General features: G+C 43.5%; 1 protein-coding gene across 2 annotated transcripts in view; it reads right to left on the reverse strand.

Annotated features, from left to right (window-relative positions):
* The window catches only part of NECTIN3 (nectin cell adhesion molecule 3), a 94368-nt gene extending 70092 nt beyond the window's left edge, over positions 1 to 24276 (reverse strand). The window contains exon 1 of one of the 2 annotated variants that reach the window (XM_060234532.1): positions 23880 to 24276. In XM_060234532.1, the coding sequence (XP_060090515.1) occupies positions 23880 to 24051 (172 nt within the window). In that variant the 5' untranslated portion in view covers positions 24052 to 24276. The remainder of the gene's footprint in view (positions 1 to 23879) is intronic. The other variant, XM_060234531.1, reaches the window with a different exon arrangement.
* Positions 24277 to 24506: the final 230 nt, after the last annotated feature.

The raw sequence follows: 24506 nt of genomic DNA on the forward strand, positions 1-24506 counted from the left end.
AAGCAGCAATTAGATTAAAATTTAAATTACAGTATAAATTAATGGTGCTATATTCTTAATATACATGTAAACATAGCTTATTGATGTGATGGTTCCATCTTAATATGCCAGCTGGAAAAGGATGGTTTTGCAAGCCCTACGGAACTGATTAAGGTCCCGCAGGGCCCGCACCTCCTCTGGCAGCTGGTTCCACCATTGGGATGCTGTTATCGAGAAGGCCTGCTCCCTTGTTACTTTCAGTTTGGCCTCCTTTGGCCCGGGGATTTTCAGTAGATTTTGTGAACTAGATCTCAGTGCTCTCTGGGGTCCCTAAGGTAGGTAGGAGGATGGGGACATGGGGTCACAGTCGTCTATCATTTTGATACATTTATCAAGGTGCCTCATCCAGCAGTCTGCCAGTTTTGAGTGTGTGCTCCTGATGACAGGTGACTGGGACAAGGTAGAGATACTGCTGCTGTACTACTCATCCCACTACCCAGTTGTTTGTCTTCCTGAGCTAGCCCATCTGGTCTCAGGTATGCTGCTGAGCACCCCAAGACTGGTGATCCTGGGTATCTTTAATACCCACGCTAAAGACAAGCATTCAAGTGTGGTTCAAGAATTTCATGGCCTCCATGACAACTAGGGCCCCGCACATTTAGCAAGGCACACATTGGATTTGGTCTATTATACTGCTGGGGAGGGTGATCGGAATGTGAGAGAGTTAAAGTTTATTCCCTTGTCATGGTCAGATCATTACCTGATTACAGTTCAGACTTACTGCTTTCTCTTTCTTTCAGAGGGGTGATTAATCTGTTAAGATGGTCCACCCTGGGCACATGATGGATCCTTTCAGCACTTGGGGATTTTCCCACCTTGGCTACTGATAGTTCTGTCAAGGCTCTGACCACGCTCTGGAATAGGGATATGGCCCCAGGCTGTTAACACAATAATCATTAAATGCCGTTTCTCCCCAGGACAGAGCCAAGCAGAGTCCCTTGTTCACTGGGATAATGAGGGCAATGATATAGGAGGTATAACGGCTAGAGCACCACTGACAGAAAACTCAAAGCAAGACTGACTGAATATGACAAACTGCATATCAGAGCTTACTCTGTGGCAGTGATGATGGCAAACAGGTAATATTTCTTTGCCACCATTGTGTCTACATGAATCCATCCAGCTGAGCTGTTTCATGTGGTTCAGGGACTTTTACATCATAGCTCCAAAGAATTTCATTCTGAACATATGATAGCCTGCTGTGATCAATTCACTACTTACTTTGCAGACAAAATTGCCCAGATAACTCTTGGTATCTGCTTGAACAATTTATATGGATACTTTTCAGCTTGTGGAGCCCAAGGATGTGGACAAGATCTTTGGACAGGTGAGATCTATCACCTGTGTTCCTGACCTGTGCACTTCCTGGCTGATAAAAGCTACCAGAGGAGACTTACTGAGTGTGTAAGTAAAGTGATAAATGCTTCATTGAGAGCAAGAGTTAGGCAGTCTCTACTCAAGGAGGCAATGATTAGACCTGTTCTGAAAAAAAATCTCCCTGAATGCTACAGTGTTGGAGAACTTCCAGCCAGTCTACACCTGGTGGTAGCTCCTTAGCTTCATGAGTTCTTGGAAGAGATTGGTTTTCTAGATCCATTTCAATGTAACTTTAGGCCAGGATCTGGAACAGAGACTGCAGTGATTGCCTTGGCTAAAACAGGAGAAATGTGACCCTGCTGATTCTATAAGATCTATCAACTACAGTAATTTACTGAGCCTCTTCTCAGTGTTGGAAATAAAGGGTGCTGTGTTACAGTGGTTCAAGTCCTATGGGGGGGGGGATCAGTCTCAGAAGGCAGTACTGGGGGACCCCTACTCTGCCCCATGACTGTTGACTTGTGGGGTTCAGCAGAATTCCATATTATCCCACATGCTATTTAATACCTATATGAAGCCATTGGGAGAGGTCATCAGGAGATGTAGGTTGCAGTCTCACCAATAAGGCAGTGATTCCAAGTAATAACTTTATTTTTCACCTAATTGTAAGGATGCTATTGATGTCCTGAACCATGCCTTAAGTCAATAATAGGTTGGATGAGGTTGAACAAGCTGAAATTTAATCCTGATGAGACAGAGATGTTCTGGGTTAGTAGAAAGGCAGACCATGCACTTGACATCTCCCCTGTCTTGGATGGGGTTATTTTTCCTCTGAAAAGCCGGAACTAAAGCTTGGAAGTGCTGCCTTACACAGCAGTCACTTTAGAAAACTAGCTGTGATTCAGAATGCTCAGCTTTGCTCCCAAGCCCAACTGATTTTGTCTTGGTACTGGGGCTACACAGCTTGGTACTGAGATATCTGAAGGACCACATTCCACCATTAAGTTCCTGCCTGGGAACTAAGGTCACAGGAAAAGGCTCTCTTGACAGTCCCACCAATCAAATAAGCTCATCTGGTGGACACATGACTGAGGCTCTGTTCGGCAGCAGCCCCACAATTATGGAGCAACCTTCCCAGGGAGATGCACCTGGCCCTCTCATTTTTGAAATTCAGGAAGCAGTTGAAGACAGTTTATTTAGACTGCATTTGATTAATTCAGCATTTTCAAAAAGTTTACTGGCAGTCCTAACTGAGATTTTGAACTGTCACCTTTTATGTGTTCTATAACTGTTGTTTTATTTATATTGTAAGCCACCTTCAGTTCTGCAAGGAATATAGAAAGCTAATAAATGTTTTAAATAATAAAATGCGATCTATCAGACAAAGACTTTTTGATTTAAAATTACACAACTTCTGCCCATCTCACCCTCATATTTACTCACAAGCTCACCTTAACCTCTCAATTCAGTATGGCCAAATAGCCCCATACCTTCGTAATCTCAGCCACCCGGACCATCATAGAGCCTTTAGCGCGGCTGAATGTCTTCCCCTCTAGCATGCTGTGGGGTCGATTTCATAACATTCCCCTACAGGAAAGACTTTGCAGTTGCCCCACTACTGATATTGACTCAATTTCTCATATTATGCTCGATTGCCAATTACACAGAGTCTCGTAACAAACTTCTACCCTTATACTCTGATATATTTAGAAGCCAATATAGCACAGTTCAATATCTGCTCAATGATACTTTTACAAAAACTACTAATATGGTAGCTAAATTTTTAGCAGAAGCAGTTGTTCTTAGGGGAGGGATGGTGGCTCAGTGGTAGAGCATCTGCTTGGTAAGCAGAAGGTCCCAGGTTCAATCCCTGGCATCTCCAACTGAAAAGGGTCCAGGCAAATATGCGTGAAAAACCTCAGCTTGAGACCTCAGAGAGCCGCTGCCAGTCTGAGTAGACAATACTGACTTTGATGGACCAAGGGTCTGATTCAGTATAAGGCAGCTTCATGTGTAAAATAGGCTTTTTATGTGAATTGTACTTTTTTGGATGAATTTTAATCACTGGGAGTGTATGTTGCAATGTATCTTTTAATACTGTTATGCCATTAAAGGTATTTTTATTTGATTTAATTTAGTTTTAGGTTGAACTCCATGACTTCTTGTTCTGGCCATTCCACAGCCACTATGTTATCACTTGAAGAGAAGAAATCACTAAACAAGGGTTGTTCCATGTACATCAAATGGAAAGTTAGGTTGCAGTCCTGCCACCAGATTCAGTTAGTTCATCAACTTCAATTCCAACATGTCTGGTAACTCAACAGAAACATAACAGTCCATGGAACGAGGAAAAACAACTGAACATTAGAGTTGTGACCTGAAACTGAGTAAATCCATGGTCAACACTAAACTTTAAGAACTGAAATGTTCACAATTGGCCCAAGTCAAGAAACTTATGTAATACAAGACCACATAAGTAACTTATTTGTGTTTACTACAGATTTTAGGGAGTTTTCTTACTACTGTTCAATGAACACAGCTCTGTACTAATCCTAGGGTGTCAACCCTTCTGCAATTGTCATGGGCGGAGTGATATTCCAGATACAGCTGCTGGAACCATTCAAGGAAGTACCGCAGCCCACAGAAGTGTATAAGTAGAGTTAGGCATGTAACAAATAGTATGTTTAATACATGAAAGTACTAATGTTATCATTTTTATAATTTGAAACATTTGATACTTGAGTTAATTCTTACAGCCATTTAATTATGATGGTAAAATAATTAAATTATGTTTATTGCAATGTGTTACACAGACACTTAATGACATATAATGTTTCAGTATTTGTGAAAGATTTCCATTGACAGGCTTTATCCTCAAACACTAAGGTCATCCTAAAGTTCAAAGGCTTAATTCAGATATCGCAATAAATAAAGCATAGATTATAACAAATTTCCCACCTCATCTTGGTGCCCCTCTTCATTAGTCAATACTCACCAAACAAGACTGTTAATTCAAATTTTCTGAAGGGGAAATTCCAAAAGCAGTGGAACAAGAGAGCTTACTTAATTAACATGGTTTTATTCAATTTGTCAACCTACATAATAGTGGGGGGGGGGGTTGGGGGGGGGGAGGAATTTCTATTACACTTTGCACACCATCTACTGCCACATCTTCCTTCTCCTCAAGCGAGCTTATTCTTCAGACAATGCATTTCCTCTCCAGTATCCCAGAAGAGAGAAAGACAGACAAAAAGACTGTGTATGACCTGGGCATGATCATGTGCTGCTTCTCAAGGTTAATGAGTTGAAACAGAAATAAATTTATTTCAAGTAAAAATAATGTAAAAAATTCTATGAGGTGGCTATAAATAGGGAAGAGAAGAGCTGTAATAACAATTTCAAATAAAGAAAGTTTAGCAAATTCAGTTAAATGAAGATAGATCAAGATGGGTAGTATGTCTGTAGCAGCAGAAAAGAGCAAGAGTCTAATAGCATCTTAAAGACAAACAAAATTTGTGGCATGGTATGAGCTTTTGTGAATCACTGCACACTTCTTCAGACTTGATTTGCCATAGTCTTCCCTTCCCTTGTCTATTTATTTCAGTTGATCAACAGCAAGCAAACTAAACATGTAATGGCACTATGCCAGCAGCTGTTCAATACAATGGAGTTAATGATGGCATTTGGGGATTTTTAGAGGCATGGGAGGAGAAGGGTAAGCAGAAGACTAGCTGGGGTTTATGATCAAGCTGTCACTGGTGAGCAAGTCTGGAAGTCTAATCAGACTTTATTCAACTATGGCTTAAACAGACTGGTTTATTGTGATTCTGAGTGCAAAGAAAAACAGCTATAAATAATGAAATTAAAAAATACAATGATAACTATTAAGAAAGGACACTATGATGGCATGTTTGCTTTATTTGGCATCCTTCACTATTATTATTTTTATTATCCCTCCTCCCTTTTTGTCTGTGTTTGTGTGTTTACATTTATGTGTTTATATGTTTTAGACACATTATGCATATTTGTATTTTAAATGCTTTTAATGTCTTAACTATTTTAATGTTTTGATTTAATGCTCACCACTTTAGGGACTCTGAAGTGGATGGGAAGACAGCATAAAAACATTTTAAATAATTAAATTAAAAGTTAAGTTGCCAATCACACACCAACACTGTAGCTTCACGGCATTTTTGGCTGTTGGTGACCAATTTTCTAACATAAATGAGCAGAACAAGCCTGTTAGTCCTAAATGATTATATACGGTTACAATAGCAATATCATTTAACAATTGCTAAAGGTGAAGTTTAAATTTAAGAACAAAAGAATAAAAAACTGCAAGCAGCAAACAAGTTTCCCCATCACGGCACAAAATTCCCCTTCCATCAACAGCAACTTGATGGAACTGTTTTCTACAACTTTCTCCCCATGCTGAACTGCAGCCAAATGAGCTTCCCAAAATGGACTGTCTTCCAGGAGAGGTGTTTCAAGGAGCTTAGTGGGCTGCAGCAAGAGAAAGGAGGCAGAAGAGTACCATTCTGCAGAGGTACGTTTCATCAACAGCTACTATAGTCTGTATCCAACCTTATTCTTAGTGCCATGTACGTGTGTGTGTAAAGTCACAGCTGACTTATGGAGAACCCATAGAGTTCCATGGAAAGAGACTAACTAACAGAAGCAATCTGCCATTGTTCACCTCATCAATTTTGTAAAACTCCCCCAAAACAAGTGACAAAAGTGTTGCTGAATTTTGGTATACAATACTATTTTGTATACTAGAGAATTTGCTACATATTGGAAAGTCATGCAGACAACATATATATTGTAATATATTCTATTTTTATGCCGTGACTTGCTTTGCTTTTATGCTGACCTCATTATGCTTTTGTGGTACTGCTTTTATTTATAAACCACCTTGAGCTGGACTCTAAAATGTAAATAAATAATAAAATCTAACTATGTCATAAATGTTTTTAGAAAAGAACCACTATTACACTAAGACCTTGAGGGAAACACAACCCCCCCCCCCCACACACACACAAGCCAATGGCAAATGCAGGATATACCCTTTCAAAACAAAAAGTTGTGTGTGAAGATGAATTGCCTCCTCACCAAAAATTACGTAGGTATCATGCTTTCATAGTTCCAAGAGGTAGCATAAGTATTTTTCAGATCAAAAGACACCAGTTCCCATATCAACAGCTTTTCTGGACAAGTTTCCAACTGAAGCAGCAATCAGTTGTAGAGCAGTATCTGCAGAGGCCACACTGAGCATATGACTGTAATTCCAGTTCAAGAACCATACCAGGCAAGCATTAACCATGAACATAAGAACATAAGAGAAGCCATGTTGGATCAGGCCAGCGGCCCATCAAGTCCAACACTCTGTGTCACACAGTGGCAAAAAATGTTATATACACACATACACTGTGGCTAATAGCCACTGATGGACCTGTGCTCCATATTTTTATCTAAACCCATCTTGAAGGTGGCTATACTTGTGGCCGCCACCACCTCCTGTGGCAGTGAATTCCACATGTTAATCACCCTTTGGGTGAAGAAGTACTTCCTTTTATCCGTCTTAACCTGTCTGCTCAGCAATTTCATCGAATGCCCACGAGTTCTTGTATTGTGAGAAAGGGAGAAAAGTACTTCTTTCTCTACTTTCTCCATTCCATGCATTATCTTGTAAACCTCTATCATGTCACCCCGCAGTCGACGTTTCTCCAAGCTAAAGAGTCCCAAGCGTTTCAACCTTTCTTCATAGGGAAAGTGCTCCAGCCCTTTAATCATTCTAGTTGCCCTTCTCTGCAGCTTCTCTAAAGCTATAATATCCTTTTTGAGGTGCGGCGACCAGAACTGCACACAGTACTCCAAATGAGACCGCACCATCGATTTATACAGGGGCATTATGATACTGGCTGATTTGTTTTCAATTCCCTTCCCTGATTTGTTTTCAATTCCCATGCATTCCAGAAGCCTAAAAACAGAATCATAAAGCAAGCTTTCTTGAGGTCTGATATAGGTTTCAAAATAAGATTAACAATGGCAGTATACCACAGATCTTAAAAACACACACACAAGCATTTCCATAGCCCTGATTACAGAAGGTCAGCAGTAGTTCAAGAATATAGTATGGTAGTTGTCAACATTTAATAACACATCAGATCATACAGTCTTGTAGCCAAATGAACTCAGCACCATTAAAGGTAGAAAAGGCAGGTTGACGATGGTCAACAGGACAGAGACTAATCAAATTGTAGTGACAGGAATTTGGCCAAATCGTAAAGCTGCTGACATGCAAGGTCTCCTAAATAACATTTAAACACTAAGGATAGTTCAGTGAAATCCAATGCTCCCTGAAATTTTACAAATTTCATTCCAAACCTTTCAATAATAATTCTAGAAATAATGGATTCTCACTGGATTTGGTGATACACCCAATGGGCCTGTTGCCTGAAAACAGCACACTCTAGACCACCAGCATCATTAAAAGGGAAATGATAATACCAACTACCATCAATGATTGTCTAGAATTATCTAAAGCCACAGCCATTAGAAGAGTGCGAAGGTAACTTTTCTTTGGTACAATGCTATGCTGGCTCAGCAGCATTATGCATCACCTCCCTCCTCCCCAATCCAAATTCACTGGGAAGGTCTGCCTAAGTCTGATGGACAGGAATTGCAGCAATCTAGTCAGCAGTGCCTCATTTTTCCAACCACATGTTTGAATATACTCCATGTAAAGATGTAAAAATTCTGGTAATTTTGAAACTCTGGAGGGGAAACCTAGAATATTTGGGGGGAAGAAATGAAACACTTTCTTCCTTCCCACAGCTAAACATATTTATTGCTGCGACAACATTAAATGCATAATTTATAACTTAATTATCATACAGTATTGTACTATTAGGCATATTTGTGAAATTTATAAGTATAAATGCTTAGTTTTCTACATGCAAAATTGTACAATATACTCATATGCTCAATATATTTTGCTGCATCTTATGGTATCTTAAGATCTTTGACAAACTTTCTGCCTGCACCTCAGATGACAAAAACTAATCAAAAATACAAATGTTATAGTAAATAAAAGACAGTTATTATTTGAACAAAAACAGTCTAATTGTCATAATATGAGTAGCATCGTATTTGGATATTGAGTTAAATTTTGTGATGCAGAAAGCGCTGGCCTATTCAGTAATGCATTGTATTTATATGCTATACTATATTATGTATAACACTGGCCACATTTAAAGAAACAGATATTTAAAAATGTATACTGTATATACAATAATTACTCCTCTCTGATGCTGTGGTGCCCTTTCCTGGATAGCCCAGGATAGCCCAATCTTGTCAGATCTCAGAAGCTAAGTAGAGTCAGCCCTGTCTTGCAGGACTGTAGCTAATTTTTTTTTTGGGGGGGAGGGATTTTTAAAAATTCTGGGGGCACTTGAATTTTTTAAAAGTGCCCCCACCTAAAAAATCCCCATTAGCCACCTACCCAACTTTCCTTTTCCACTGCCCCATCTCCACCACGGCTTGAGGGCCGCCCCCACCCTAAATATGTGATTTAAAGACCCCTGATCAGCAGAGGCATTAAATCACTCTGGGAGGCTGGCAGCTACTCCTGCCGCTTCTCCAGCATGATTTGAATTGTGGGGAAGGGAGGATGTGGTGGCAGAGGCCCCACAGCTGGTTGGGGGGCCTGAATCAGGGAGCACCCCGCCCAGATGTCGGGGGCAGGCCCCCCTAGGTACAGGCCTGCTGGCTAGTATGTGAATGGGAGATCCCAGAGGAAAACCTAGTGTTGCTACACAGAGGCACACAATGACAAACCACCACTGAACATCTTTGCCTTGAAAACCCTAAAGAATTGCCATAAAGTGTTTGTGATGATGATGATAATCTGAAAACCTTGTCTTAAAAGTATTTCACTAATTACAGAAGAAAACAAAATATCAGCATGTTTTTAAATCCTGTCCAAAATTCCCAGTTTTTACAGAGAGAAAAATAGGGTGTGGTTTTTTTCCCCTTTCACAGTTTCATCCCATTCCCCCCACTCTCGGCCTGAACATTCACATCTTTAACTCTATGGGACTGAACCAAATTATTTGATCCTACTACTACTATCCCACAATCACTGAAGCTGCCCTAGCTTCAGAACTCAGGTTTTGAAAGACATAGGGAACGGCAGCAGGAGGAGATAGGAAAGATCCATTACATGAACAGTGCTCTGCTCCTGGCTCTTTGGATCCAATTCCATGATTTTTAAGAACTCCTAACAAGCCACCCAATGTAAACACCTTGCAATATGATATACTGAATGATTTAGTAATCTTCAGTGTGGTACCCATGGCCACCATGATATTGCCAATGTTTCTCCAGGTGCCAACTTTCTTCTTTCCTACACTGAACAGTCAATCCCACCTTTCCTTTACCTCACTTGAACATGTGGTGTTTCAACTGTGTGACTGCAATAAGCACCCATTTAGAAACTACTATATTTACTGAAAGACAACTGTTTTTAGCTTTATAAAAGCAAAAGATATCATTCCCCACTAGGCTATAACATGAGGGCATTCTCCTCTCTCACATCAGAACTTGCTCCAAAAGCAGCAGAGAGAATGCACCACCCCAACCCCCTCAGCTGGTTCACATGCAGTCCAGTAAAGCCAAGTGGGAAGAGGGAAAGCTCCAATCTGTGCTCCTATGCTTTCCAATTCATGCTATCTTTCAGGTAAATACAGCAATAGTCTGTGAATGCCCCTATGGCAGACATTTATGGGTGGTCGTGTCCCCAGCAGAAGCCACTTAATGGTGGCAACCACTCAGTATTTTCAAAAGTCCAGTACTGCCCACAGGTTCATCAAGGTTATAGACCCCTGCTGTAAGACGTAAAAAAAAGAAGAAACTTGCAATACAAAAAATGTAGGTTGCCAGATTCAATTAATCTTCTGTTTTCTTCCTCATTATTTCTGCAATCTAGGGAACATCTAGTTAGACCCATCAGGGTTTTTATTTCTTTATACCAACCTTTACTGTTTCTTTATTCACTGTTGCACTAAATGTTTTACTACCCATTTGTTATTGAATCTAGAGCACTTATAATAAACTTCTTGCTGTTAAACTGCCTGGGTCCTCACATCTACTACTGGGTCCTCGCTACACATTTAGTGTAGTGGTTAAGTGTGTGGACTCTTATCTGGGAGAACCGGGTTTAATTTCCCACTCCACCACTTGCACCTGCTGGAATGGCCTTGGGTTAGCCATAGCTCTCGTAGGAGTAGTCCTTGAAAGGGCAACTGCTGTGAGAGCTCTTTCAGCCCCACCCACCTCACAGGGTGTCTGTTGTGGGGGAAGGAGATAAAGGAGATTGAAAGCCGCTCTGAGGCTGATTCCGCATTTGGCATTTGCCCTCCTTTCTCTCCAGGCCTGTTCCATGCGGGTCAGATTTCCCGATTCCGCATTAGAGGATTTCCCCTGGATTCAATTCCCAATCTGTTCCATGTTTTCTGATTCCGCATTACTGCTGCTCCCAGAGTTCCCCCTCCCTCATACGTTTCCCCCCTTTTTTTTACATGCATGCGTGCTTGCGTTACAATGTAATGTCTTTGTTTGCATTACAACATAATGCAAGAGGCATAATACTGGCAAAGTCACGTGTTTTCCTTTGGCCCTGCCATTGGCAGGTTAAGCACCATGAAATCTGAGTCGGCGAACCACTGTTTTTATCCACACACGCTGAATGTTAAGCACACAGTTTTCCGTTAAAACCTATAACAAATTACAAACAGATGCGTGAAAAGGGAGGGGAAGAAATATGCAGAGGGGTTAAGGGAGAAAGTTTCCCCAACCTATCAAAAATATAAAGCTGTAAACATAATCAAATTTCCGTTCCCGTTTGAGGCCATGGGGGGGGGGATTGACAAAGGTGGCAATCACGCATGTTTAAAGTAGTTCGTGCAACATCACTTTTTATTTAGTTGCGTTGCAACGATCTTATTTGGAAAAAAATATAGCAGTCAGGATTGATTTTTTTTGGAGGGGGGAGAACGTAATCACAATGCAATGGCACGTTATCAAATTCACGTGTAATACAGTAAAGAAGGGGGGTAGGTGCAAGTAAGTGATGCATTCGGAAAAAGAAAATAGTGTTACATCGTTACATTGTTTTTGCGTTGTAACGCAAAACAAGTTGTTTTTTAAAAAATTAATCCATTTCAGGAAAATATTGCATAATTTTCAAAGGGAGTAAAATTGCGGAAGTATGACGAAATAACTGGGTGGAATCATGGGCGTGGAGTTATGTGGGTGTGTTCTACTGATGCAAGAAGTTTGACAGCGCACTGGCTCGAATTCCGCACATAAAATTCTGAGCCTCGGGAAAAAAAAGATCTGGTATTTTGCCAATCTCCTTAATCTGGGGCAGCACCGCTTCGGAGGCGGGTCAAACTGCTGCCCCAGGTCAAAATGTGCAGAAACCAACATCTGCCCCGGGGGAAACACAGCGTCGGAGCCAGAGCAAAGGCTAATGCAGAATCACCCTCTGTCTCTGATTCAAAGAGAGGGGCAGGGTATAAATCTGCGGTCGTCTTCTCTTCAGTCATGGTTAAAAGGTATTTGCTAATAGTGAAGATACAGGGGTTTAGTGGGTGCTCTGGGCCCTCCCAGAGAGACCCTTACTAGAGTGGTGGCACGCAGCCAATAGAAGGCTCTTCCTGGTCCCCTGCTGTGTGATACCCTCCAAAGTGTGTATGCATGTTTTAAAGATTTTAAATTAATCTCCTGTAGGTCATGTAGCCTTTTCTGATACTGTGTCTGTTTGAAAAGATTTCTGCCTGAAATTTTCGACCACTGTCTGTTTCGCATATGGCACTATCTCTAGTTGTGGTCTCCTCGTGGGATGTTTGGTGTACCTTTGGAGGGGAAGCATGGACATCTCAGCAGCAACGAGCGTGAGGGGATCCTGTGTCTTCTCTCCCATCCTTCTTCAGTTTTGCCACCACAGAGGCTGAATGGGGCAGAAACCAGTGGCTTCTGCTCATTTTCTCCCAACTGCCTCCTCCCCTCTGGCACTTCCTGCCCCTGAAGAACAGTTGTGTGCCTGAGCATACAACTGTTCTCTCTTTTGGGCTTCTGGTTAATCTCCCTCGCCCCCCACCACGACACACACTTGGGAAAAAAAACTTTCAGGATTTTTTTGCTAACCTGAATCTCTCACTAGCTTTGTAGGATTATCTCTTTTGTGTCTATTTAACATTGATCTGTGAATTTATGTTTCTGCAGTTGGAGCCATGGTGACTATTAGATACACAGATATAATATGGGGGTAAGCCCAGCTGTCAATCTAACAAAAACTCTTCAAAAAATCACTGATGAAAATACTAAACACCACAATGAAATTTCTAGTTACCTTGATGGCCTGGTGTCTGAGATTTGTTGAGAGCTTGTATAATATGTCCTGCTTGGGCATTGGGCAAGTTAGCATCGAAGGCATTCACCCAGTTGTTTATTTCCAAAGAAGCACTTCGTGCGCTACCACATTGGACAGTTGATCTATAGCCCTTCATATAGCCGCCCTGAGCCTGCTTCGGCGGGGAGGGCGGGATATAAATTAAAAATTATTATTATTAGCTATTTCATTGCTCAAGCTTGGGACTCAATTATCAGGAATGCAGTTATTTCACTGCTGCCCTTGCAGGGTTTTCTGACAAGTTACTCACATGATCCTGGGACATTCAGCTACTACAAAGAATGCGACTAGATCAGGGGTGGCTAAACTGTGGCTCAGGAGCCACATGAAGCTTTTTCACACATATTATGCAGCTCTCAGAGCCCCAGTCACCCTATTGAACAACTTGGAGAAGGCATCTGTCTTTTTAAATTCCTTCTCCAAGCCAGCTAGCATGGAGGCAGGCTCGGGGAACACATTTAAAGGTGCTTTCTTTCCACTTCTCCCTCCCTCTTCCCTCCCATCTATTTGCTTTCTTTCCACCTCTTTCTTTCTCTCTTTCCCCCTCCCTCCTTCCTATCTCCCTCTCCCATCTATTTGCTTTCTTTATCTTCTTTTCTTCCCTCTTCCTCTTCATCAGTTTGTTTTCTTTCTCTCTTCCCCTTCCTCCCTCCCCATCTATTTGCGTTCTTTCCACTTCTTTTTCACCTTTCTCCTTCCCTCCCTTTCTCTCTCTCCTCCTTCCTTCCTCCCCCTCCCTACCTTCTTATTTATTTGCTTTATCTCTTTCTTTCTTTCCACCTCTTTCATTCTCTCTCTCCTCATTGGTTTCCAAATAGAGAATGCTTCCAAAATATATCACTTTCAAGTAAAAATTCAAGAAACAAGTAGTTCTAGTTCAGTTTATTACCATCAAAGATCAGCTAAAAACTGAAATAAATAAGTTGTGCCAGCACCTCAAAGCTACTATTATTCTTGCCTGATGTTTCTCTCTCTCTCTCTGTGTGTATGTTTAATGATATATAACTAAACTATAAATCAGATGGGGGCGTTGTCAGCGTCTCGGAAGCTGGCAGGTCAGAGTGAGTCTGGCTGCATTCATGTCTTGTGGCTCTCAAACATCAGATGTTTATTCTGTGTGACTCTTACATTAAGCAAGTTTGGCCACCCCTGCACTAAATGGACAAATGATACATTATTCTTCATTTATTTATTTATACAATATCTGTACCGCCATTTGAGCACCTTACAAAGTAAACTATAATAAAAACATAATACACCATAGAAACTATTAACAATCAATACGCTATTAAAACCCCATAAGAGCATAAAAACATAAAACATTCAGCAGCTTAGAAAGAATCTCATGAATTATTTTCAGGCTAGAAACAGATTAACACAATTTTAAAAAGTTGAACCCCTTAAGTAAAAGCATGAGTAAAAACTATGTTTTAGTCTCGCACCAGAAGACCACAAGCTAGGCCCCTGGTGAGTCTTTAAGGAAGCATCATTCCATAGGCAAGATGTCATCAATGATCTCTGGTTGACACCCACCTCACCTCTGAAGGCAAAAGGCGCACTGCAGGGCTTTGGAGGCAGATCTTGGCCAGCAGGTTGGACATTAAAGAATGTGATGGCCTTTCAGGTACTCTTGCCGTTTAGAGCCATTTAGAGTCAAAAGGTTATAATTAGAACCCAGAATTGTGCTTAGAAGAACAAGCAGCCAGTGTACATCTTTCAGTACAAAGGCAACAGGATTCCTGTATCCTACACCAGAGCACTGCTGCCACACAAGAATCACAAGAAAGCATTACATACTTAACCAGCTGAAAGGACATGGATCACCATGGCCAGATCACACTTTTCAAGGCTGATACAGCTCACATACCAGTGTGCCACAGAAGAAACACATGCCTTTAACCATAAGCCAGGATCCAGCAACAACCCCAAATTATGGACCTATTCAATCAAGGGAAGGCCAACCTCTTCCAGGACACACTAACTCTTCAGTCCTCAAGCAGCTTTGTCACTGATCAACAGCAATTCAGTTTTGTTGAAATACTGGCTCTCTAACCACCTCAATAACTTTTCCAAACACCTGTTCAAGACTTCCACCCACCCACTCAACAATTAAAAACCAAGCCATTTAAAAACAAGCCATGGACATAAACAGCATAAAACCCATCCAGAAAACAAAAGCAAACCATTAAAAGTTGGTAAGAATAAGAACACTAATTAAAGCTTAGGTTAAGATGTGTTTTGGTCTGGCAGCTAAAAGAAAGAAAAGTAGGTACCAGGCCAGCTTCAAGTGGGCTGGCATTCCAAAGGCAAATTGCTGTCACCACAGAAAATGCCATCTCTAATTGCCAGTCACCTTACCTCTAAGAAGGGGGTGCCAAAAGCATGGCTAAAGAGGCAGATTTTCACTTACCAGCTGGAGAAAGGCCCCATGGCTCCAAGCTGTTTAGGGCCTTGGACTGTCAACCATTCCAGCCTGGCATTTTTAAAATGTATTTATTTAAAAAAAAACAGAAAAAAGAACAAGAAGAAAAAAACTTACAATCCAGCAACTAAATATGGTTTGTTTGGGGTTTTTTTTGGGGGGGGGGAGGGAGTTGTACGTAACTAGAAAACAAAAATATAACAGTGGTGGCAGGTCTACATGCAAGGTTCAATAAACGACTTTCAAATATCTAAAAAAAAGTCCATAAACAATTGCCATCTATATGCCATGCATTCAAATGTTAATAAAGTTCTAAGGTCCTCAATCCATTGATTTACTGGAGGTAAATCCATTGATTTACTGTAAATTTACTGTAATCAGGGCTGGTGCTACAAAGTAGGCCAGGTAGGCAACCACCTAGGGTGCCACCTGGCCTAAAGAGAAGCTAGGTGCCCCCTCCCTGCACGTGGGCCTCCCTTCATGGCCCCTCTACCGCAGCAGCAGGGGCAGCAGCATGGACTACGACTTCTAGGGAGCCACGCACCCCTGCTGCTGCTGCTGCCTGGGGAGGCGGGTAGCAAGATGGCACTGCAGCCGGGCCTGGGAGCCAGCAGTGCCTCCATCCTCATGCCACTGGGCTACTGCCGCCTCTTCCAGAGGTGGGACTGGCTCCGTGGGAAGGAGGGAGGTAGGGAGACTCCCTGCTGGGCTATGGGAGAAATGCAGGGGCCCTCCCACATGGCCCCACAGCTCTTGGCTCCTCTTCTTGTATGCCCTCTTTGCCTGAATAAAGAATTACAAAGAGAGTGAGAGATGGCTGAGAAATCACCAAAAACAACCCTTCAGCAACAGAACAACTTTTGAGTTCTGCTTCAGACCAACCCTTCGGCAAGACCACCACCAACAGACATGGGGGCTGCCTCTCATGAATGCTCTTTGTTCTGTCCTGTGCATGCTCTCATCAGTCAACAGGGTGAGGGCTAGGCAGGGTTGTAGGTGTCACGGGGTGCTTCCTGTTGTGGAAAACAAAGCAGTAGAGGCTAGTATGGAGAAGAGGATGGTGCCAGTTCTGCCAGTATCCGCTTGAGAGCGGCACTCCTGCTGCTCCTTCTCTTGGCTCTGGGAAGCACTGCCTGGGGAGAGCCCACCTCTGGGCTCACACAGCAAGGAAGTAAACCCTTCCAATGCCTGGACTGGGTGGGGGGGATGCAGTCTGCAAAGGCGAGCCCTAGATGAAAGGGTGCTTGTGGGGTGTCAAAGTGGCTAGGCTCCCCTGCCACATCTGTGGAGAGCACCTTGTGCCCTTCCTCCTAAAGCTTCTCTTAGACAGGCCCAATCGCCATGTAGGCTGAGGGAGGGGGCAGCACCAGCCACAGAAGGCACTTGGGACAGGAAACCGCCCTCGCCACCTCCAGTCCTCCCTGCCCAGGTACAAGCTGGGTTAAGTAGGAAAGCCCTTGGCTTTGTGCATGGATGGGGCCTTGTCTAGGGTGGCATAAACTCTAGCACCAGCCATGAACTTGTAATATGAGGGTGGAGGATCCATTTTTGTAATATGAACATGGAAGATCCATTTTTGTTGACCATCAGTTAGGCTCCAAGAATCAAGAAGATTTAAGTATACAAGTACCCTCAAAAACCAATGAATGCTGTAATACAAAATTGATATCAGCAATAATTTCTTCCTAGAAAAAACAAATGACTGGACACACCCAAAGCATATGTTTAAGGAACATGTACATTACAACTCCAACAGTTAGACAATTAGACAATTTACTAAATCCTTTGCTAAGGAATCACTGTGTTGTTCATTATATCTAGAAGTATTTTTTTCCTGAAAAGACGTCAACAAGATCCACTGAGAGAACAGGCACATCCTGGCATACTATTAGCTATGAGAGGCAAGACTGGACATGGTAGGTCACAAACTTCAAAGCACCTAGTCCACTTCACCAGGCTTCACCAACTGAAAGTCATCCTGCAACTGAAAGCAGATTGCAGTCCAACATCCTATGATTGAATTAAGACAAATGTGGGATCCAAGTGCTGGTGAACTTTAGCAATTTTATCTACAAAATGCATGGCAAAGGAAATGACAGCAGGATTATATATTTTCTGAGTCAACATTTTCTTGCATTTGAGATAAAAGCCCTGCTGGGCAACTTTGTGTAGATGCAATGATGGCAAAAAAGTGAGATTGTGTTGCTGCCATTACTGCCATAGAACAGGTATGATAACATGGTCTTAGCCTGCATTCAAACCGTCTCTGCCCATCCACAGCTCCTCAGAAGCAAAGGGATATTCCTATTGAGGCATTCTAAACACATGGAAGGAGAGATGGTGCATAAGGGCAACTATGTCCACAACATGGGTCATCTCCATACTCTACAGATCAACCAGGGCTGCAAAAGGAACAAGAACTCTGCAGACTAGAAAGTCCCCCCAAAGACATCTGAAATCCCTCTCATATACAAAATCAACATGGAGTGACGGATATTAAATTCTTAATTGTTCAAGTACCAGCTATGTCTACCAGCTATGGCAACTCTACTACTAGTTTTCCATAAGTATGAAACTACAAATGCATGCAAGGCTGAGCATGCGTGCATGCATGCACCATGCTTTATTACCTCAACCAGGAGATGTGGAGAGCAGGCAGTACCACTAGGCTGTACTTTGCCTGGAAACCCAGAATGCTACAAACTACATGCACACAGCTGTATCCACAACACATATAATATAAACAAATTTTCCATTGCAGTGACAATGAAATTTCATACACATGCACACAAGCATCTGGACAGGCCACGCAGCAGGTATGCAATACTGCCTCCCTTCATTCCCTTAGATGATTCCATAGCGTTATCATCTCCTTTATGCTTTTTCAAGTTTGGTGCAAGGAAAAAAGAGAATGGTTTCATCATTGATGGTTATCCAACAGCACAAGAGTAGCAAGTACTATGTACAGTCCAGTTATAGATGCCAACTATTCAGAAGTTTGAATAAAATTTTCAAATATCTTTCTAGAGAAAAATTCTAACTCCATCATTCAGCGACAAATCTGCACAATGCTCAGAGCATTATAGGCTACATTCAGGTACCAGAACGAATTTGTCTGTAATGGCATAAACAAAGTTCTTGCCATGCTTACACACTACATTCCTTCCCTCCTCACATTTGCAGCACAGATCACACTGAAATCTAGACTCATTTTAGAATTCCTGTTTGTGACAAGGAAGCAAACTCCAACTTGTCAAGTCACCTGGATTAGGGCACTGACACAGCCAACTGGACCTCAACTCAAGGCTTCTCAAACAAGGAGGCCTCAGACTACGCACAAACACAGCAAACAACCAAGTTAGTGTCTGTTAGACAGATTAGCTGAATGCGACACATTGTTATCAGAAATAAAAATTTTATTTGAGACATTGGTAAAAACCATGACTGAATCTTCTTAACAACTTTAAAGGCAAACAGCACCTGTACAGGCTGTAACTCAGATCAGGGCCATGGGGGAGAATGGATATAACTCTTCCTATTCTGTGCAGTTTGGAAACAGAAACAATGCTGAGAACTGCAAAAACTACAACTGACATTTGAACACTGTTCAGACTACCTACTTTTTTTGAGTTAAGTTTGATCACCTTAAATATTTGTTTGTACACAGTACTGTATCTGTGCAAGTGGCAACATTTGGTATGGCAGCTGGGTAACTGATTACACATGCTTGATTACTATGCCAAGGGTTACCATGGAATGCCATTTTAAGAAAGAGAAATATTAAACTCCTCAGCCGGGACACCCCCACCCTTTGGTTCTTATCCTAAAGGTACACACCTACAAAAAAAAATTTAAAGCTGGTCAACAACCTTTGAGGCTAGTGGCACCTTTAAGAGCAACAAAGTTTATTCAAAGTGTGAGCTTCTGTGCGCATGCACACTTCACTTCCTCACACACATTAGTATGGAGGTTAACAGTTCATATATACAGACAGATGCCTCTACATAGGTGAACAGAAAATTAGCATACAACTAAATGGAAATGTTTTAACATGTGCAAAGGCCAAACAGCAATAATCAGCTAAGTTCAATTTATTATTGTTATTGCTACTATTGCTATTTGATCACTGCATATGTCGAAACATCTCCATTAAGTCGCATGCTAATTTACTGTTCACCCATGTAGAAGAATCTGTCTATATACGTGAATTGTTAACCTCCATTCCAATGTGACTGAGGAAGTATGCTCATACCTTGAATAAAACTGTGTTGATCTTAAAGATGCAACTAGACTAAAAATTGTTCTACTGCTTAAGATCAACATGATTGTCCACTCGGATCCACCTTTGAGGCTGCTGCATTCCCAGCAGAATTCCTCAAACCTAGCAGAGTAAAAGATGTTCACCCAGCATGTAGCAAAAATTGGCCAATGTTCTCAATGATGGAGAAAGCCTTGTCAATTTCAATCAATGTATAGTATATACATTCGGATAAGCTCAGTTACCAGTTTAGGAATTTAAAAATGAAACTGTCTAAGCCAGGAAGAAGTGCAGAGAAATGTGTGTGTTTTGGGGGGCGGGGGGGGGGGGGCAATGACCCACTGTCCAAATGAAAAATTCCTAGCTGTGAAGAAATCATCCCCAATATGAGCAGAAAATGTTTTTGGAAGACAAAAGCCAGGCAAAGCATTGTGTGAATAAGGATGAACAAATTGTTCTTCACTGAGATAGTTTTCCTGCAAACAATAAGTCAGTAACTGTAAGGGACAGACCTCACACCCGTAAATTGCTCATCATGAAATTTAAGTTCTTTTAATGTACCTGAAGAAAGTAGCAAATAGTAAACAAGAGATGGGAAGCAGTGAGGAAAACAATGCAAGAATGCTTTTTTGTGCTACTTACATATACTTGTAAGTCTAAATTGTATTGATCCAAGGAATGTTGGTTATAAATTTTCAATTAAGGGTTATGTTTGGTTGCAAGTTTAACAGATATATGTGATTAATTCCTATAATACTTTGAGAATGTTGTCAAATTAAATAAAAACAGAATTTTTAAAAAGAACATAGGCAAACTGTTCAAACAAGAGTTTGTTTTAATTTGACCACAATGGTCACAATTTATAGACAGCTTACAAACTTAACTGTCAGAAAATGGAGCCCCTTTCACAGAAACCTATACACTAACAATTGTACTGAACACTGAAAGGATAAAAAGGCAGACAGCCTCTCTTTGCATGTCAGTTTTTGTTCCCAGGGTTAACAACTGACTGGAACAGGAGTATTGATTGGTGAAACCATGAAAAGAAGAAATTGTTAAAGCTCTTACCCCACCAATACACAGTGGGCACTACACAACTGCTACTTACATTTTAAAAGCTCTAGCAAGAATTATCACAAACCTCTAAATATCTCATTAAATACATTCTAAGGCAGGGGTGTCAAACATGAAGCCTGGGGGCCGAATCTGGCCCCAGGAGGGCTCCCCCATTAGGCCCCCAAGCAACTGGCTGTCGTCTGCTTCCTTCTCCCTATCTCTTGCTTCCTTCTGAATAACAGCTTGCTTTGCAAGGCTTGCTCAATCACACAGGAGCTACAGAGCAAAACCTGTTTTCTCAATTGGCTGAGGCTCCTCCTTGGGGAGCAAGGGGAAAAGGCAGAGCTTGTTTTTCCAGGCTCTCTCAATCACGCAACAGAGCAAGTGAACCAAGTGTCTCTTCCTTCTATTGGCTGAGGCTCCTCCTCCTCAGGGAATGAAGGAAAGAGCCACAGCTTCCTTTGCCTCATTCTCTGTATCCAATGGGAGAAATGCAAAGAAAGAATCTTTAAGACCAACGAGTGCTAACATTTTAAGCATGTTTTAAGGTTTGTTTTTTTAAATATGTATATATTTAGTGTATATATTTAATTGTGTTTGTCTGTGTTCTTTATAAAGTTTATATCTCTGCTACTTAATCTTAAATCAAATTATTCTGCTACTTAATCTTAGAGAGCCAGTTTGGTGTAATGGTTAAGTGTGCGGACCAGAGCCGGATCTGGGGGGGCAGAGGAAGGGTGCTTGCCCCGGGCGCTGACAGAGGAGGGGTGCCAAATTGGGTATGGAGTCCATTGTATTCTATGGGACCATAAAATAGAATGGCCCAAAAGGGGGCATGATTTTTTAATTCTGCCCCCCCCCCCTCAAAAAACATGTAGATCCAGTCCTGGTGCGAACTCTTATCTGGGAGAACCAGTTTTGATTCCCCACTCCTCCACTTGCACCTGCTGGAATGGCCTTGGGTTAGCCACAGCTATCTCAGGAGTTGTCCTTGAAAGGGCAGCTGCTGTGAGAGCCCTCGCAGCTCCACCCACTTCACAGGGTGTCTGTTGTGGGGGGAGAAGATATAGGAGATTGTAAGCTGCTCTGAGTCTCTGATTCAGAGAGAAGGGCGGGGTATAAAACTGCAATTCTTCTTCTAAACAGGTATACACATGGCCTGGCATGACTTGGGCTGGCCCAACCTGACATAGTCCTGCCCAACAAGGTCTCATTTGTGTCAGTTCTGCCCTCATAGCAAATGAGTTCGACACCCCTGCTCTAAGCAGACACTAACAGTTACGTTCAATAAGCTGAAATAAAAGTTATAAAGCATTTCAAATAATGAAGAATATTACAGATATATGTGTTTTGTAATTATGTAACTTGGGAGATGTATCATACATTAAAATAATCTATGTTCAATTACTGTAATGGCAAAATACTTGCTCACCCATGACAATTTTTTTCCTGCATATAAATTCAAAATTTTTATATCAAGAAATTTTAAAAATTGCTTTGGATTATCATTATCTTAAATGACTATCAACTACAGCAGATGTTTCAATTAAGAAATCACATCAATAGATATAATTTAGCAGCAGCACTATACATGCTTACTTTACTTGTTAATGAGCCTGCACAGAATTCAGCTATACAAGACTGAAGTGGCAATAATAAATACTGAGCTGACATGCAGACTCTAATGATCCCAAGGGTGAGACTTCCAGTGACCAGTTCATACTAAACCACTTCTTCAGTCCTTCCATAAAAAGAACTGCAGCACTTTCCAGGTTTCCAACAGCTCTCTTTGCCACCTGCCAATGTAGTAGTGATTCTCTTTCTAACACCACCCAAGTGACTAATGGAGCAGGCCTAAACAGGTCTACTCAGAAGTAAGTTCAACGGGGCTTACTCCCTAGAAGATATCAGCACTGGAAACTTAATTTAGCAGGTTCTTAAGGGCACAAGAGGGGAGGGAGACCAAGACTAAGGAGACCCAGCAACGCACGTACTTGTATTGGTCTCAGCACCTGCTGCTCCGTATCAGAGTGACTATCAACCAATTCTAGCAAGATACACCAGTTGATTTTGGAGTTAAGGGCTCCCACCCCAACCCCCCGCCGCGAAAAAAGGCGCTTGAGACAAGGAAGCCGTATGTTTAAAGGGGCGGAGGCCAGCTACATAATGACATCCGCCTGTCCTCCCCACAAATCACTGCTGCCCCGTCATCAACCAAGACAGAGCGGAGACAGCAACGCAGCCGCCAGCCCGCCCTGCCCATCACACAGAATGCTGGACGTAACGGTCTCCAGCAGCGGCTCCAGTGACAAGTGGAATCCCAACAGCTCCAACTCCCAGCAACAGCGCCCACAACAAAACACAACAAGGCGGCGGGACACACACGTCGCCTCCGCCTGCACGCCGGGAAAAAGCACTTCCTTTACACCCCCAACACAAACACACAAAACCCAGAGAGAGAGAGAGCGCTGCGCTATTGGAAAGTCGCGCACGCTCTCCGTCGCCAAGTGGCCTGCGAAAGAGCCCATGTGTCACAAGAATAATAAAGGCAACCGCTGCAAAAATCACTGCAGCTCCAAGCACGGCAGCATCTTTTCTCCACCCTTCCCCGCTGCTTGCCTCACCGAGTCCAGAGTTCTTGGGTTAGTTTTAAGATTCACACAACGGAGCCCTCGTGGACGCGCGCGCGTGCACGCCCCCACCCACCGCCGGGGTCTCGGAGCGCCACAACACGCCGCCTCCCCCCTCCTCAAGCCCTTCGATCCCTCGCAAGGGCCCCCCCATCCATGGAAAGGGCCACAGGGCTCGGCCCGGAAGCCCCCCTTCCCCGCAAACGGCCACCCCACTCGCTCTTACCCGCCGTGTCCCCCCGAAGTCACCGAGACCCTGAAGAATCGGGTCGGGGTCGTGGGCCGCGTCCTCCGTCCTCCCACCAGCCGTGGGTCACACGCCCGCCACAAATGTAAAGGCCCCCACCTCGTAGACTGGGGGGGGGGGGGGATAAAAGGTAGTCCTCGCCGCCCTCCCCCCCCCCCCCGCCTTCCCTTCTGGCCCCTGGCGGAGGACAAGGGAGGCGCTCCCCGCCAAGGCAGGAGGAAAAGGAGGACTCGCTCCCGCGGCGGGCCCACCCCGCCCCCTTTCAAAACGCGAACTTCCCTCATGGAGCAGCCGCCACAGCAAAACTTTCCCCGAAGTCCCGCCCGCCTTTCCTCCCTCCCACAGTGGCGGCCCCCGATAGACCCTGGGAAGCTGGTTTGCTCCGGAGAGCGGCCGCCCCCCCCCCCGCCCCCGAAAGTTTCCCGGCGACTCACCGCAGCAGACGCGAGAGAGGAGCAAGCCCAGCGACAGCAACCCGGGCAAGGCGGGCAACGCCGGGCGGCGGCAGCAGCAGCGGCGTCGGCGGCGCCACGCTAAAGAGGAGGGGAAGAGGCGGCCGGGGGGAGCGGGTGGAGGAGGAGCGGCCGCCTCAACGGACCGGGCCATGCTGGAGGCTCCGCTCCCAGCCAGCAGCAGCAGCCGCCGCCGTCGCCGCTACGACTCCCGAGCGCTCCCTCCGCAGCCGTCACCGCCTCCTTCTCTTCCCAGCGCCGGGTCCGTGTGTCACTGTGTGGGGAGGTGCCGCGCCCGCCGCCCCACCCTCCAAGGAACGGGACGCACCATCCCGCCCAGGAGAGGAGGGGGACAAGGACGGACACTCCCCGCCGCCCGCGGACCCACCGTTCAGACCGTTTGCGCTTCTGGCAACCTTTCCTTTAGAACTAGCTGGACCTGCTTGGGGCGATGTGACACCTCCCGGGAAGCCGGGGCGCCTGGGGGAGACACGGGGATGTCACAATATCCTTCATCTTCCCCCCTCCGAGAGTTATTGGTACGTCCCGCTCCTCCCTCCTCCCCTTCCCCACTTGCAGTAGCCCAAAGAGGAGGAGGGGGAGGAATCA

This window comes from Heteronotia binoei, chromosome 3 (genome assembly GCF_032191835.1).
Source record: "Heteronotia binoei isolate CCM8104 ecotype False Entrance Well chromosome 3, APGP_CSIRO_Hbin_v1, whole genome shotgun sequence".
In the NCBI taxonomy this organism is placed as follows: Eukaryota; Metazoa; Chordata; class Lepidosauria; order Squamata; family Gekkonidae; genus Heteronotia; species Heteronotia binoei.